The sequence below is a fragment of the Hirundo rustica genome, chromosome 1 (assembly GCF_015227805.2).
Source record: "Hirundo rustica isolate bHirRus1 chromosome 1, bHirRus1.pri.v3, whole genome shotgun sequence".
Lineage (NCBI taxonomy): Eukaryota > Metazoa > Chordata > Aves > Passeriformes > Hirundinidae > Hirundo > Hirundo rustica.
Window position 1 is genome coordinate 83,137,206 of NC_053450.1, and position 17,080 is coordinate 83,154,285.

General features: G+C 39.6%; 1 protein-coding gene across 1 annotated transcript in view; it reads left to right on the forward strand.

Moving 5' to 3' along the window:
- CDH6 (cadherin 6) overlaps window positions 1-16,618 on the forward strand; it is a 111,624-nt gene extending 95,006 nt beyond the window's left edge. The window contains exons 8-12 of the mRNA XM_040060806.2: window positions 247-383; window positions 4,866-4,987; window positions 5,796-5,913; window positions 6,001-6,252; window positions 9,939-16,618. Coding sequence (XP_039916740.1) covers window positions 247-383; window positions 4,866-4,987; window positions 5,796-5,913; window positions 6,001-6,252; window positions 9,939-10,429 — 1,120 coding nt within the window. The 3' untranslated portion in view covers window positions 10,430-16,618. The remainder of the gene's footprint in view (window positions 1-246; window positions 384-4,865; window positions 4,988-5,795; window positions 5,914-6,000; window positions 6,253-9,938) is intronic.
- The last annotated feature ends 462 nt before the right edge of the window (window positions 16,619-17,080 follow it).

Consider the following 17,080-nt stretch of genomic DNA (forward strand, 5'->3'; position numbering starts at 1 on the left):
TAAATTCCACAGCAATTCATTTATTCAAAGACAATACTCCACCTTCTAAATCAAACCTCCAATGTGTCATTATCCAGTACCTCAGAACTAGCTCTTTTTGTGAATACATAAAGACTCTGAAGCCTGTGCTGAAAACAAAAGGAAAACCCATTTACTAGCTGTTTGATGTCTCATCTTAGAAAATGGGTTTAGAACATAGAAATTTAAAGGAAAGCATTCCTCTAACCCCTGTCTCTGTATTTGCAGGTACTCTGTAGATCGTCACACTGATATGGACAGAGTATTCAACATCAATTCAGGAAATGGTTCGATATTCACTTCAAAACCCCTTGACCGGGAAACACTGCTGTGGCACAACATTACAGTAATAGCAGCAGAGATCAGTAAGTTAAACCTAAATACGACTCCAGTCCCTGATGTAATGAATTTAGCCTTCTAGCTGAGTGTGTGGAAAGCACAGCTGGGCACATGTCAGGTTTATAGATAGCCCACTCAATACTAATGAAGAAGCAGTAACTCTTGCAAGAGGTCATCTGCAGTTTTGTGTTTATTAGGGACACAGTTCATGGAGAGGTAACTCAGCAGGGAGAAAAGGTGACAGTTCTGTGTTCTCTGATCAGTTATAGCCACTTTAAATTTTGAACATGGCTGTTGAATTCTGAAACTGGCATGCAGCAAAACATACGGTTTAAAGCCAAACTGCATTCCTTGGCTGAATTCAGTATCATTCAGACTGGATGTTTGCAAATAAAGCTAGGGTGTCTGAGCTGAGCTGGGTGCCCAGATCTTAGTCAGTTTTATGCACCTCCATTTTTTACTTTGTGTGCATCCTTTGAAATTACAAGCTGCAGTTACAAATCAGTTTGTCACTTAGTTTAAGATTGTTCCAAAGCAGTAATCTTGTGATAATACTAGATGTGCTGATTTTAGAAGTCAAAATGCAAGAAGTCTAAGATAAGGATGTGTTCAAGTTGGCATTAATAAACAATCTTCTTTATTTTAATGAATTATCTATAAGTACATCACATGCTCAAATATCAGGGAATGCAATTCGATTTGCTTTTGCAGAGTCACAGTGCCTATGTTTATGGTGGAATAGTAGATATGTTTAATATAAACACCAGTTCTGTGATTGTCACAATATCTCTCTGCAACTCAGAGGCTAAAAAGCTTTTGATTTTTCTGAGATTATGTGAGCTCTACTTCCTTTTTTTGTATATATATATGGCTCGATAACCTGCTTAACAGTGAGAAGAGTGTAAAAAGCTCAAGATTGATTCAACTTTCTTTATTGTGTAAGTCTTCTTTAAAGCTGAAAAGCAATGTAAAATAAAGCTACTGAGGCAAGAAAATGGTGCTATGAAGGAGTAGTGGGTATGAGCCTATAGGAATGACAGGACATTAATAGTTTTCTCCCTCTCGTGAAAGTTTGCACCTTTTAATGCCGGCTATGGGATTTCAGCACACCAAATACTGAATGTTAGTCTCACGGCTGTGTTTCTATTAAGTTCTTGAAGTCAGGTTCTAGGGTCAAAAATTGTACACTGTAGGCAGCTCCTGGGTAGAGCAGCAGGAAAAAATAAATGGCTAAAAAGGAGAGAATGGCAAGAACATTTATCATTGATGATAGCAAGAACACTTGCATTGACCCCAGCTGGGCTGAAATAACATGCAGTACAGAAAACTGTCCAAAAACCAGCTTAGCTTCTATAGGAAGATCTCATTTGGTTTCTTGCTTCCTCCCCTAAGCACAGATGTTCTACTGCACCAAACCCCCTCAACCTCTTGTGTTTGACACAGGCTTCTGTCTTAATTACCATTCCTCTTTAGTCTGAATCCTTTCAGGCTGCAACAAAATTCTTCCCAGGGTGTGCTTTACTAAGCCTAGAACAAATTTGATATGACTAGGGTAGAGGTCTTCCAAAGGCAATTTTTTTTGGTTGAAACATTCTATTCTGATCCAGGACACTTCACTAATTTTAGTCTCAAGGGGTTAGACTGGAAAGTACCACTACTTATTGTTCCTGGCAAACCCAGGAATTTCTAGCAAGGCTACCTGAAGTCCCATTCCATTAAATTCCACAGAATCACTTATTACTCTCAGTGACATTAGCTCATCAAACTCCAAGCATATTTCACTAAAGTAATCTAAAAAAATATCCAGTCAGGTTACAGGGAGGATGTGCCTTCAAATGGATGGGTGCTCCCTTTGATATAGGAAAAAAAACAATAACTATAAAGTCATAAAGAGAAACATCTTTCAGTGAGGAGTGCTCTTGATTTTGTTTTACGGCGGGGGGGGGGGGGGGGGGGGGGGGGGGGGGGGAGTTTTTTTGCCTTTGTCTAGAATTGTCAGTAAGCGTAGAATGCTCCAGTTCGAAATGTTCTCCTTTTTCACCACTATGAGCTGAAATTGCTCAGCAGCCCAGAGAATCAATCACACTGTGACTGCTGCACATAAATAGCTGGTGAAACACCAGGTCAGTACATCTGCCACAGTCAGACAGCAAACCGGCATTAAAGCGCGGGACACAGGTCTAGGGAGTCACAGCTGCAGAATTACAGCTGATTTACCAAAGACAATTCCCAGAGTGTTTTTAAATATTTGTTACTTGACACTTATGGGTAAGTCAAACATTGGCAGGACTTTGAGGCTGTATTCTGAAAAAAAAAACAAAACCCACCACTTTAACAGTTTGGTTGCTGGCTCAGCAGAAAACACATCCCTGTACAGAGAAATAGATTTAAGCAGTTTGTTGAGTCTATGGAGATGGAGCCCAGCAGTAATTAAAGGATAATATAAACAAATGAACCTACATTAATTAATTTGCACAAATAATTTGAAAAAGGGTGACACAAAATACTAAAAAAAATAAATTCTTGAAGATGTATATTAATTTTCATTAAATCAGAGAAGAGGCATATGTTCATAGAGCCTAGAGTTTATATGAAGCTTCTGTTTATTACAAAATTGTGAGAACCTTAAGCACCTAGAAGTAAAATGAAAATATGTAGGTTTAGGTTTAAAAAAGCAGGAAAGAAAACAATTCTCCTTTTTCAGAGGAGAAGAAACATGTTTTACAATATATTTGAATGTATTTGTTAGAAAAGTATGCCCTACGAAATAGTCTTGCCAATAGTCCTGTGACTTCAAATGAATGCCTTTGATTTCTGCCTGTTATAAAAATTCAACTCTTTTGTTGATGTATTTTAGCAAAGAATTCAACCTAGTCCATATTATACATAAACTGTTATTTTATACATCAAACGAATTTAGCCCCATGGCTGATATTATAAAGACGTTTATGCCCAATGGAATCATATTAATTTCGATGGGACTGCGGAGCCTTAAAGCACAATATTTTGTCCAAATGACTCAGCTCTGTAATACAAATAAGCAGTGCCAATTTTGGAGGAGGCATTTTCACATTTATAAAAGGATGACAAACACATTAATAGGACTTTTATTAAAGTCAGCAAGCTACTATAATGAATAAATAGCAGCTACTATAATGAATAAATATAATAATAAAACCAACAAGCTACTATAATGAATGCTTGTAGAAGAATATAGAATCATAGATCTGCTATATTTTATTGCATTATTTTTTCACTTGAATGATAGGTTAAAATGCATTGATAAAGCATATTTACGTGGGTAGGAAATCAACACAGGAAAATTCAGTGTGAGCCCTCATGTAGGAGAGGGGAAGGTATTTCTTTTAAATGAAATTTATCTCAATCACACTCTTTCCCTCAGATTTCTCTCTCTCACATTCCCATAGCCACATATTCCTAGGTGGATATTTTGTGATACGGAGCACAGAGACAGATCAATGGCAGTGTCTCTTGGGTTTCTTTCAATTAGTGATGACAAATTTCTTTGGGACCAGATCTTGTACATTTTAAGTGTTAGTGCTTGTTATGGTGTGACTTTTTGCCTCAGGATCTTGCCTAATTCACCATGCATGGCTCTAGGCAAGATTACTGCCACTGCTTTTCTTATTCTGTGTATCATTTTGACTAAAGCCTGCCTCCTCCCAACAAGAAAAGGAATGGCCTATACAGTAGGGTGCATTTCCAGATGTAATTTTTATCCAGAAAGTTGACAGTATTTTCATTAATATTCTATGCTCAGGAATACCTTTGTAAATTTCAATCTCTCGGCACTATGGAGTTCTTATAGGGAAAAAAAGATTGTTTACGCAGGAGAATCTACAGGTTCTATATAGTGCTTATGTTTTTCAGCTGATACTTTTTATATTTACTCTAGAACATCAGACAAAACAATTCACAACAGGTTAGAAAGCATCTGTGATCACAGACGCTATTACTATTACTATTACTGCAGTTACTATTTCTATAAAATAATGATAATCATGGTAGCTTAAGGAACTGTGCCACAAGAATTGTAGGGCACGAGAGCTATATTTAACAAGTGGAGAAGAAAAAACTCACGCAATCTCTCCTCTTGACTCTTTCTGTTAGAGAGTTAAGGAAGGGAATATTTTCTAGATACTTCACTGCCACCAAACGGTATTAGTCAGGTAATAAATAAATTTAATTTAGTTCCAGTATTATATTTACGTATATTACACATACATTCATAATCATACGTGAAATGATCAAAAGAATTTGTAAATCCTGGACTCCTACTCCACCTTAACTCTATAGTTTACACAGAATTAGAGTAATGATACTACATTCATCCCGTAACACATTCACCAGAAATAAACAGAAAGTCAGTGAAGTGCTCTGAGTGAGAAAAATTAAGGCAATGAACCTCCAAGTCTGTCCTTTTCTTCCACTGCACTGAGTCAGTAACTGGGCTAAATAAAATTTCCATTTTGGTTTTGTCATTTCAGACAACCCAAAACAAAGCAGCCGTGTCCCAGTGTTCATTAAGGTTTTGGATGTAAATGACAATGCTCCAGAGTTTGCCATGTTTTACGAGACCTTCGTTTGTGAAAACGCAAAGGCAGAACAGGTGCGTTGTCTGCTTGTACTAAGAAAATAGTCCAAATTAAATAAGTTTTGCTACTACTCTTGCATTACCTCATCAAGCGGTGTACTTTGCATTGCATCAAACTTAATTACAAAATTAAACAGTAGCTGCGCGGTATCTAATTTCACTCAGTATTCTTCCAGCTGACATGACAGTATGTTTTTGAATGTTATTTTCTGTACTGCACCTTGTTACCGCTGATTCATTTTCATTCTTTCATCCTTTGCTTTATTCAGGTACCTCCACTGTCTCCTTCAAAACAATTTCACGTCTGTAAATGTCACAGGTCCTGTCTGTGATACAACTATGTCTTGCTAGATAACTCTCAATCTACCACTCCCATTGTAAAGCAGTTCAAAGTTGCAGATGATTTAGAAGATTCAGCCAAACAATTCCTTTGACATGAGATTTGGATAGATAAATATAAATTCAGTTTGTCTCACCTTTCATCTCTATTCCTTATCACATACAAAAGTTTCCTACCCATCTGCAGTACCATTAACCCAAGCCTTCTGGTGGAATCAACATGATTTTTCTGCCAACTTTGAAATTCATTTTGTCACTCTGTGATGGTATAGGTATAGGATATAGGATATAATACTATGATGCCCCCAAACAGCATCAGCAGCATGTGGATGACTTTTCTTAAGCTCACCATAGCAACATCATTAGCCTTGAAGCAGAGAAAAAAAAAAGAATACAAAAGATTGCTTTTACAGTCTTTTTTAGACTACATAAATAAACATAAAGTTCACTGACTTAGGAGATAATTTTGTTCTTATTGTTTCAGCTGATACAAACATTAAGTGCTGTTGATAAAGATGACTCTTACAATGGACATCAGTTTTCATTCTCCTTGGCTCCCGAGGCAGCCAGCAGCTCAAACTTTACACTACAGGACAACAAAGGTGAATTTCTAGGAGGATTTTTCTTTATTATCTTATCCTTGCTTTCAGTCTTCAGATGAAGATTTAATGCATGCTTTGTGTTTCCAGACAACACAGCAGGGATTTTCACTCGAAAAACCAGATATAACCGACATGAAACAAGTACCTACTTCTTGCCGGTGGTAATATCAGACAATGATTACCCCATCCAGAGCAGCACCGAAACGGTGACTATTCGAGTGTGTGCTTGTGACCATCGAGGAAAGATGCTGTCCTGTAATGCAGAAGCCTTGATTCATCCTACTGGTCTTAGCACTGGGGCTCTTATTGCCATTCTTCTTTGCATCATTATATTACTTGGTAAGTAGCTCAGGACATGATTTTCCTTTCATGATTATTTTGTGTTTCTATAATTATTATTCCAAGACTAGGACAAAGGCAAATTAAAGACATCATAGCCTTATCCTGACTATATATGATTGTATTTCCTCCTCTGCGGGCTGCTGCACATGGTGTGTATAGGGCACAACCAACCTAACCTTAAGTTATCTAAAAGTTAGACATATATGAGGAAGATGACCCAGCTGGGCTCCACACTTTTCAGTGGAAAGAGACATCTGCAGAGAGACATTCATCCCATCCCATCGCATCCCATCCCATCGCATCCCATCCCATCCTATCCCATCCCATCCCATCCCATCCCATCCCATCCCATCCCATCCCATCCCATCCCATCCCATCCCATCCCATCCCATCCTTTACTGGCATCTGAAGGGGACCAGACACATTACTCATAACCCTCTGCAGGTGTCCACCCCTTTCTGTTGACCATAGAAAGAGAGCAGATAGCTTAGTTTTGAAGAATTAGCTTCTCATTTCTAAACTGATGGGAAACAAGTCTCAGTGCTTTTTTTCTCTTGGAAAAGGAAGCTGAGTGATACTGAGGGACTCCCTCAAAGGCTGCAGGGTCCTCCATTTCAGCCACCTGTGATTAGAAAGAGGCTGGCTCCTGAGTGTGGAGGATGCGCAGAGTTCTGGTTCCAGCACTTACAAGTGGTCAACTTTTTTTTAATAATTATATTAAAAAAAAAAAAAGTACAATTTGCAACATCTCTCACATACCTGTCAGGTTCCACCCCTCTTGTATTGCAAACAGAGATAGTTGGTCACTCGGCCATTATTCGTACCTGTTCATCTGGGGGCAACTGTACGATACAACACAGGCTCTTCTCTGGGAGGTGCTATTAGGATGCTAGGAGGAAAGAAGGAAGTCAGACAAATTTTACAGCCGGAGGGTCAGGCAGGGGAGAAAAATGTTTCTTTCATGATTCTACTTCTTTTTACCATACTCCTATCTTCCTTGGCTGTGCTTATCACCATTGCAGAGTCATCCTGATCTTTACTTTTAACAAAATTTCCCTCTCCAGTAATGAATTGAAGATGAGGTTGTGATTCTCAGACTCCAACATTATGGTCATGGCTTGTTCAAGTAAGCTGTATTCCATTTTCAGAAAAGATTCCCACAATAACAATCTGATCTTTAATTCACCATTAAATTCATTTTCCAAAACATGGTATCATTGCCCCCAAGGGCTGAGCTCACTTTGTATTAAGTTCCTTACCAGAAAAAGTAATGTAATGCTGCAGGTCGTCTTGCACTCGTTAGTACAACTGTGCTCATTAATATCAATCTGACATTAAACGATTTCCTGTTTTATGTCAATCGAAAATAATTGATTCTGTGTGCTAAGCAGCACTTTATGTCAATTACTGCTCATGCCACCATGCACCATAAGCAGATTTTCAATTAACTCAGCTATATAATTTTCTATTTTCAGGTTGGTTACAGGGTTTGAATGTGCAACCACTACTGAGTGAAAAACAATACTCTGGGCAGACCTGAACCACAACTCAAAGTATTGCAGCAACAAAAATTGCCTGTAAATTGCTAGGTTTATATGCAGTTTGAGTAAGTTTAGCATCTTATCAGGAGGTTTCGGGTACTGCTGAACACAGATGTGCAAATAAAGATGAAGTACTTCAACATGCAGCTTATGATGGGGTCTTTTTCCTGCAAGTTCAGCACAAAGCAGTAAAATCCATGTATCAGACATGATGTATTTATCAAAGTCTCATCCTTGAATATTCTGTGTAACACTGCTTTTGTGATGAGATACTTCAGCAACTCTTTGATGTAAAATCTATAATTCCAATGCTTTCTCAGGCCGTTCTACCAGTCACTGTTCCAGAACCCATTCCAAATCGACATTGTGTTTTTCAAGTTCTCCAAAATGTTCTCCAGCTATCTCTCTTCTTTCATACACACCTTTCACTAGTCCTTCCACATAGTTTTTTGCTCTTCAGGAAGAAAATTTTCTCTAACTGCATTTTTACACAGCAGCACAAAGAAGCACCACTCAAACTAGGACTCTTCTGTGACACCCTAAGTAAATCCTCATCATTAGGCTGAGATCCTAATGCAATCTGAACCACCTCTCCTAATCCTTCAACTTTACCATCCATTTCTTTTCAGCTCATATTGACAGATGTTCTTCTTTATTCACAGTATTCCTGTGGTGAGATAAAGCATTTTCCTACTTTATCCTGTCTTTTTGGTGACCTTCCATACAAGATGCTTAGGCACACCTACAGACAGTATTTTGCTCCAACCAACCAACCAACCAACCAACCAACCAACAAGCAAAAACACCCCACCACCAAAAGAAAAACCCACCAGAATTTGTCCGTCAAAGGAAACTAACAATAATAAGGTTCAATGGAATAAAGGTTTGGGTTGGAGACACCCTTAGTCCTTGATGTTGACCTTAAAATATTACAACTGAGGAAAGGACTGAAAAAAAAATTCTTCAACAGTTACTGTGCTTGATTCACATGCCATTTTAGAGGCAAACCTGACATGAAGGATCATTGTGATCCACCTTACCATCTCACATCAATGAGTTTAGGCATTTCTGCTTTGCTTTGCTAAGAAAAAACTGTAAAGACAGCAAGATGTGTCCTTCCTTGGAATTTGCACAACAGAGCTGAAATGCTGGGCACTGCAGACTTCAGGCTACCAAAGCAACACTGACAGCAGAAATGTATCCCTGCTCCTTGCTACTGTTCATTTGTCAATATTCAGCCATTTACATCTTCATGTAGAATCCAGCTAAGAAATCTGAAACCACCTTCCATAGGAAAGTGTTGACCATATCCCTTTCCATGCTCTGTGTCCACTTCTCCATCACTACTGAAAATCATTATTGAGTAAAAAATTAAAATTTCCATCAGGGTCATGGAAAGAGTTCCTTCTCCCCAAATAAATAAATAAAAAAAAATATGTGTATGCAAACACACACTTAAAAATGAAGGACATAAAATATATTTTAGAAATCTGCCTTTCTCAGATCAAAAAATACCTTTATCATATCTCATCAGTTCATTATTTAATTTGTGTACTTTTCAAGGTGATGTACATTGTAAAAACATTACAGGGTAGTTAACAAAACTCAGACTTTGTGCTGGCTGAAAATCCAGTCCATATTCCAAGTTTTCTTCCCGGAGGAAGATAGATTTACTTATCTTGAAATTCAGCTTTGCTAAGCTCAGTAGATACCATCCTGGTCCATAGCAGAAGTTGCATATTGTCCAAGGGATTCAACATAAATAAATAACATCTGATGTTACTTATCCTGGAGAAAGTGTTTCTACCTTCCCAGCTCTCATTAAACTAGCTCTGTTCTCAAGGTGACAAAATTGGTCTATGGCTCTGGGTAACAAAGTACCTGCCAGAAAAAAGACGTTCTGCTTGGCCTCCTACAAGCTTGACATCTCCTTCCTTCTGTGCATCCATACCATTTCAGTTCCCAAGGAACTCACAGGCAGAGCAAGTGCAGCCTGAAAATCTGATGTGCACATCTTCAGTTTTTCAAAACATCCTCTCAAACTTCAGACTAAAGCAGAGGCACAGCATTTCTTCTGGGCTTTAATGGAGTTGGGGATTAACCTCCTTTCCCTTTCTCTTTCGCTGTTGTTTTTGCTTGCAGTTACTGTGGTGCTATTTGCAGCACTGAGACGGCAGCGGAAAAAAGAGCCTTTGATAATTTCCAAAGAAGACATCAGAGACAACATTGTCAGTTATAACGATGAAGGTGGTGGAGAGGAAGACACCCAGGCGTTTGATATTGGCACGCTGAGGAATCCCGAAGCCATAGATGACAATAAATTACGCAGAGACATTGTGCCAGAAACACTTTTTATGCCGCGGCGGACTGCAACAGCCCGAGATAACACGGATGTCAGAGATTTCATTAACCAAAGGTTAAAGGAAAATGATACAGATCCAACAGCACCCCCGTATGACTCATTAGCAACCTACGCGTACGAAGGTAATGGTTCTGTGGCCGAGTCCCTCAGCTCCTTGGAGTCAGTGACTACGGACGGAGATCAGGACTACGATTACCTCAGTGACTGGGGACCTCGGTTTAAAAAGCTGGCAGATATGTATGGCTCAATGGACAGTGACAAAGACTCTTAATATGTTGTCTTTTTTTTTTTTTTTTTTTTTTTTTCTCTCCTCATTCCCAGAAACAGCATTGGGATATGTGAAGTGGCTATTTCTTTCTGTTTCTCCACAGCTGTTTGAAAGGGTTCTCTGTTCTACACATTTGAATTGTCTAATGACTGCAGTCTGTGTGGGTTAGCCATCAGAAAACTTTCTCTAGTATCATTTTATGTGCTTCCAAGAGGCAAAATCCTTATTTTTTGAGTGCATCCAGTTTACCAAGCCAATCTTACAGGCACAGCAGTAGTGGAGGGAAAAAAAGGGATCAGATGGGGAGCAATATTTTTACTTGTTCTGCTTATATTGTAAATCAGAGTATATTACTGTTTAAGCTCACTTGCTTTTTACTTGTATTCAGACTATTCAGCTCAGATGACTGCTCTGTCAATTGTGTATTGCACATCCCAATGTAATGAGGTACCCTAGTTTACCCTATGTATTATAGTCAAAAGTAGCGGTGACAGAACGAAGGTTTATTATACAAATAGAGTAAGCTGAGAAAAGAACATCAAACATGCATTTTACTCATGAGGCGGGTAGAGAGGCTTAATGGTCATTTCAACCTGAGTGTTTCTCTAGAACTCACCATAGCCCCATTGCACTGAATCATACTAACACACACATATATATAGTTCATTGACTGCTCTGTATATATTCTTTGGACCTAGCATTGCTGGAGAGATGTGTGTGTGTGCACGTGTGTGTGGTCAGTAGCCCCAATATATAATTCTTAGATGGTTTCCCCATTCTAACCCAGGCTTGCTTTGCGATGCAGGGAAAGTCATCAAATCCAGCTCCAAATTAGGTCATGATTTGGTGGAAGGAGCAGATCATAACTGTGCTTCTGCTGGCACTTTCTCAGTCGGCCTCCACCTGCACATCAGTTCAGTGATGGCCACTGTCCTGGGGACGTTGGAATCAGGATGTTCATATTCAGCTGCTCCTGCCTGTTCTCATGTGCAGGCGGGCAGAAGTGACCTCAAGGTGACTGCCATCCTCTGGGACAAAAGGAGTAACTGCAGAGGAGGAAAGTGATTTTTTGTCCTGACCTTCTTTGCCTGGATGTCCAAGGTGGATTCCTGACTGACTCTCTGCCCAGTTTTACTAATCTGTAAAATGGGGAAATAATGCCTACCTCATCAGGATGTCGCAAGAACTATGTAAGACATTTGGAAAATGCTTTAGAAATGGAAAACACTGTCATTCCACCAGAGGAAATAACTGTTTATGCTTTTGGGTAGTTGTTTCCTTTTTTTTGTTCTAGACTCAAGCCCTGAATGAACAAATAAGTGAGAATTAATGGTCATTCCAGAGGCCTGAAAAGGGGAGTTATAATTATAACTAACTTTTTAAGTAAACTACTTAGCTGGGGTTGTTAAAATCTTCACCAAAAGGTAAAATTTTAACCACAAGTTTCTCTCTGTGTGTTTTTCTGCTTTGCCAAGCTAAGTAATTTTGTCCAGGTGTGGGGTGGGGAAAGTTGCCATAATCTTGGGCCAAAGCAGTTTTCGATATAGCTTGCACAACATGCAGTGTTTCGGTTTTTTTTTCAAACACGTAGTGGCTGCTCTTCAAATCCAGCCATCCAGGAGAGTCTCTCTGGAGAAAACCCTAGGGGGCTGCCATGGGGCATATCCAATTCCAAGAGCTAAACAGCCCTGTGTCCCAAAGTAGGGAAAGAGCCCATGGCGCTGTGCCAAGGAAAGAAGGAATTATTATTTTTATAATACCTCATGTGTAACTATTCTCATTTATTTCATGAAACAGTATTTAATACCAGAATTACAAGAATGGATCTATTTTCCACCTCCCCCAAAATTAAAGTGAATCATTTTGAAAATTAAACAGCTCCAATTTACTCCAGAAATAAAGAGAGATGAGAAAAAAAGTTAATAAACAAGCGCAATTAAAAATTAATCCCTGGAATTCATTACTCCTTCTAAGTCAAAGAGAGCAGTAAGAGTCCCAAGTATTAGACTTTTACAACCACAATGACAGAATTTTAGGTTTTGTGGACCAGCTCAGAGAGAAGAGGAGGAGCCAGCCGTGCTGCAGCCCTGGCTGGGCAGGAAAGGACTCGTTCACAGTGAGAAGTACAGCACGCCTGTAGGTGTAGGGCACAGCAGTAATGGCTTGCAGGTGCCCAGCACTATAGAATGGATGCTTTCAGAGCAGAGGAGCCCAGAGCTTCCAAGGGTCCAGAGCCTTCGGCCTCCCTGGTGGAGGCCTCTCAGAGTGTTTAAGTCCAACAGAGTGTGGTTCCCAACTCCATCGCTTACTGGGAGGCTGAGCTGTTGCACCCGTCATGAAAGCAATGGCATGGTTAGAGCCTTATTATGTCCTTTTCAGGGTCCCTAAGTGATATAAGATGCTAAAAGCCTGGCTCTTCATGGCTTACTTGAAATTGGAACTTCTAAGAAGCAATCTGGCCAAAAGCTGGCTCTGGCAGACAGGAGAGACCATCTGGATTTCAGATATGTGGTGGAGCAGCAGATGCTTAGCACCACCTGCCACACGTCCCTCACTTTGTGCTGCTCCCCTTACACCATCAGTGGGGCCAGCACATCCCTCCAGGGGCTCTCCCCAGTGGTTTCCTAACACATCCCTCTCTCTTCCCTTCACTCCGAGGTTGCCTCCAGCAAATAGACCCAAGTGCAGAATCCAGCTGGATGCCCAAAGAGAGCCAGTGAACTGTCCCTTCCCTTCCTTAAGCCTCAAGGAAACAGATTGGTGTGTGGAGGGGATGGCAGAGGTGGCTGTGAAGCCACACAAGTGTTCAGCCCTGCAAGCCACCTCCAGCCCACTGGGAAGAGGGAGTCGGTGGCACTCGGCTGAAGACAGCCCCGGTGCCCTGAAGGGCTGGGCCACCCTGCGAGTCAGCCTGCATTAGTCACCTCTTGGGTGGGATAATGAGACAGGAGGATCAGTGAACTCCTTGTAGCTCTTTTCCTATGTTTGTACAGTGATTTTGTCTGATTTAGTGATTGTTGGTAGCGGTCCAAGCGCAAGTTTTGAGTTGGTTTGGGGTTTTATTCTTTTTAATTCAAAGCCAGTTCTATCTTGTCCGTTGAGTGACACAGTAAATAATAGAGAGTGGCTACTCGTGCCTGTTATGTAAATATGTTATATATATAAAATTATGTTATGTCACCACAAATATGGTGCCTGGATAGCAAATGAATTCTTCTAAGAAAATTTTAGGCAAACTTGCATCCAAATTATTATTTATGCATCTAGGTTTTATGGTCTATTATTTTTCCTGCAAATTAAACAGATTTAGCATCTCACACACAGGAAGGAGAGTTCAATTCTTTCTTTTCTTCTTGCTTGGCAGTACCACAAAGTGCAATTTATAAAATCAGTACTGCATTCTAAATATTGAAAGTGCCATATTGCAGTGAATACAAACTTTTGCAGTAGTATTTCTTTGCACTTTGTTGCATGGTGGCGTGCTAGATAATAGAAATGAGTATTTAATAATGCTTTCACACAGTGCTGCAATTGTCATTTGTAGATAACCAGTTGTTGGACTATGGGCTATGAAGTAGCTTTCAAGGCTGTTTTAAGCCTGCTCTTCTTACAACTACACCTGTTTCAGAAGAAGAAATATTATTAGGCAGTTGAGCTAATCCAGGTAGAGCGATAAAAATGCAGTTGGCTTTTAATTTGGGAAAGCATCTGACCTAACAACTGGAAACATATTAAAAGATGCCAAGGAATTCAGTGGAGTCAACATGAAACAGGGATCTGGGAGTCTATGCCAGCCATGCTACTGCAGAACAATTCCATCTCTACATCTGATATGGAATAAGGTTTCTACAGTAACTATTTCATCTCAACTCCCAGGAGAGTAACTTTACCCCAGAAAACTGGTGGGAAGTTGTTTTTGTTTTGTGTTTGCTAGGGTGTTTTTTACCCCAGGAGAACCACTTCAGGCTAAAGCCAGTTTTATCCCACAACAGCACCAGCATGGGAAGACTCAGCAGCCCATGCCTCCAGTACAGCTGTGCCAGGACATCTCTCTGTGCAGACAAGTGCTTGGAAGAGAGCTGAGGCAAAGCCTTGCAGAGAGCTCTGCACAAGGCTCTACCAGCAGGATCACAGGACTGAGATGTGTTCCCAAACCTGACATAGATGGAATTGTGTCTAGCCATGAGAAACCAAATTGTCTGTATTTTTCAGTTATTTCTGTCAAAAATGTGCTGGAAAAGATACATAGTATAAAAAAACATGTCACCTGTACCAACAGAAATATTTTCTAAATTTTTCCTAGGAAACATATATTTTTCTGGTCTTACTTCATTCTATGGACAGGTGTTTCTTTATTGCTAAATGTGAATGGAAGAAGCAACTTTCGAATAACCCACTTTAGGAAGTATCAGTCTACATTACAAGTTGCAGCTTTTCTCTGTCACAAAAACAAAAAAAAATCATCCCACAAAACCAAGAAATTAATATCTGCAATATCATAAAAAACCCAGAACAATCATAGAGAAGTATAGCAAAGAGGAATGGCTTTAGAAATGTATTTAGAAACTCTACATATGTACAGTTGTAAAACCAGAATTATCCATGTTGAACAGAACCAGGAGTGGAGTTCTAACATTTTCAGATTTACTGACACACTAGAGAGAGATCTGTATGGATAGGGAGAAAGACATCTTTTTTAGACCATACAACTTAAATCCAGGCCGTTTCCAAGTAGATCTCTCGGAAAGAAAGGCATGTGTTAAATTTCTGCAGCAGACCTATCTTGATGGTCTTCTGCAGGATGAATTCCCGACAGTGGTTCTGAGCAGGTGACTCTGCAACCACCACTGTGTTAGCTCTACCTGCCACCATCTGTCAGAAAGGTCTCTCCATGTTTCCTTTGGCTGTGAGACGTACTGGAGGGTTTCACAAGACCACTGTCCCAAATGGATGCTGCCATCCCCTGCCCGTTTGCATTTCAGTTAACTCTGCAGTCCGAGCTTCCTCATCGAATGAGAGCTGACAAAGTAACAGTCATTATGCTACTTCCAGTGACTATGAACTCTGTCATGAGTTGTGAAAGGCAGGATTTTTCCAACCCATCTACACCTGTGAAATACCAGCCTCGTCCAATAAATGTCAAATCTACAATACTTTTTGCTTTCGGTTCAGTCTTTAGGAAGAGTTCTTTTCTCAGAGATTTCTGTGTTTGTACTTAAAGTGGAACAAAAGTTTATCTGATGTCTACAGACTCATGTGTTGTTCCAGAAAGAGAGAAAAACACAGAACTCCAACACAATGTTTTAATACCAGTCCCTGCCCTCAGCAGTTTTATTTAAGCCAGCTGAAACAATCTTGATCCTGCCCATCATTTTGCAATATTACACTTTTGAGCCCAGACCCGTGTTTGTCATACACTAAAACAGTTTCCTGAACAGTTCATAAAATTCAGTGATAGGTATCCAAAAGCCATGGCTGGGGTTATAGGGGGTACAAGTGTGAGAGAGCTGAGCATTTCAGGAAGAAGAGCAAGGACGTGAATTGTGTGAAGTGTGAGGGGAGGTAGTCAGTCATATGCAAGGCAGGCCCATGGCACTTAAAAGCCACAAAGCTATCACCTTCTGTGTAGAGTTACTGGATTTCAAAGGAGTTTTTACAGAACCTTCCCTTATCCCTTTTTCTTCATGTATCTTTTGCTTTCGTTAAATATAAATTAAAAAAAAAAAAAAAAAAAAAAAAAGGAGCTGCTACATTTAAATTTCTCCTACCACAAAGTCAATTTGACAAATAAGGCATAAGTCCAGCATACAGAGAAATCCTTTCCATTCCCATGGGCTTTTGACTTTTCCTATAAGACTGCACTATTTATGTAAATATACTTGGAGACACTTTCTATAAGCTTTTAGTTTTCTACGATCTATTACTTTAGTGTTTATTAAAGATACAAACTTACAGAACTATTAAGCATTCAGGTGAACACAAAAAAGAAGGAACAGTGTAAACACAAAATGGTTCTGGATTTTGACACAAAAAGCTCTTCAGAATCACTGTACTGTTTTAATTCTGTGATTACTTTCATTGCTTTGAAAAATTAAACTTAAAAGAAAGGCCTTATAATAAATGCTATGTGCATCTTAACTGTGTTACTGAGCTAAATCAATCTGGCAAACTCCTATTGTGATTTGTGATTTTTTAAACCCTTTAAAATAAATGCTTTTTGGTATTGATTTTTTTTTTTTTTTTTTTTTTTTTTTTTTTTTAATTAAAAATGCTTCCAAGCATAAATTGAAGATGTTGCCTCCACATGGGAAGATTTACTTGCTGGCATGCTCCAGCCACTCAGTCTCTCATGACGTCATCCCCTGGTTGTGCCAAGGGAGCTTCAGCATTGGATGGATCTGGTCACTGCTCGGCAGAGAGGGACATTTGCAGGTGACAGTTTTGTCACCCAAGAGGTTTACACCTAGAACTTTCCTGTGTTGCAAAGGGACCCATGCTGGAATGATTATCTCTTCTGCAGTGTGGATGGGCAATTTGTTTTTGTCAGATGGGAAGTGTGCACTCTCTCCCTTATATATTCCTGTTCACTGTACTGGCTTATTTTTGGGGGGTTGGGGGGCAGGGGGAAATAAAATTTAAGTATTTGATGAGAAA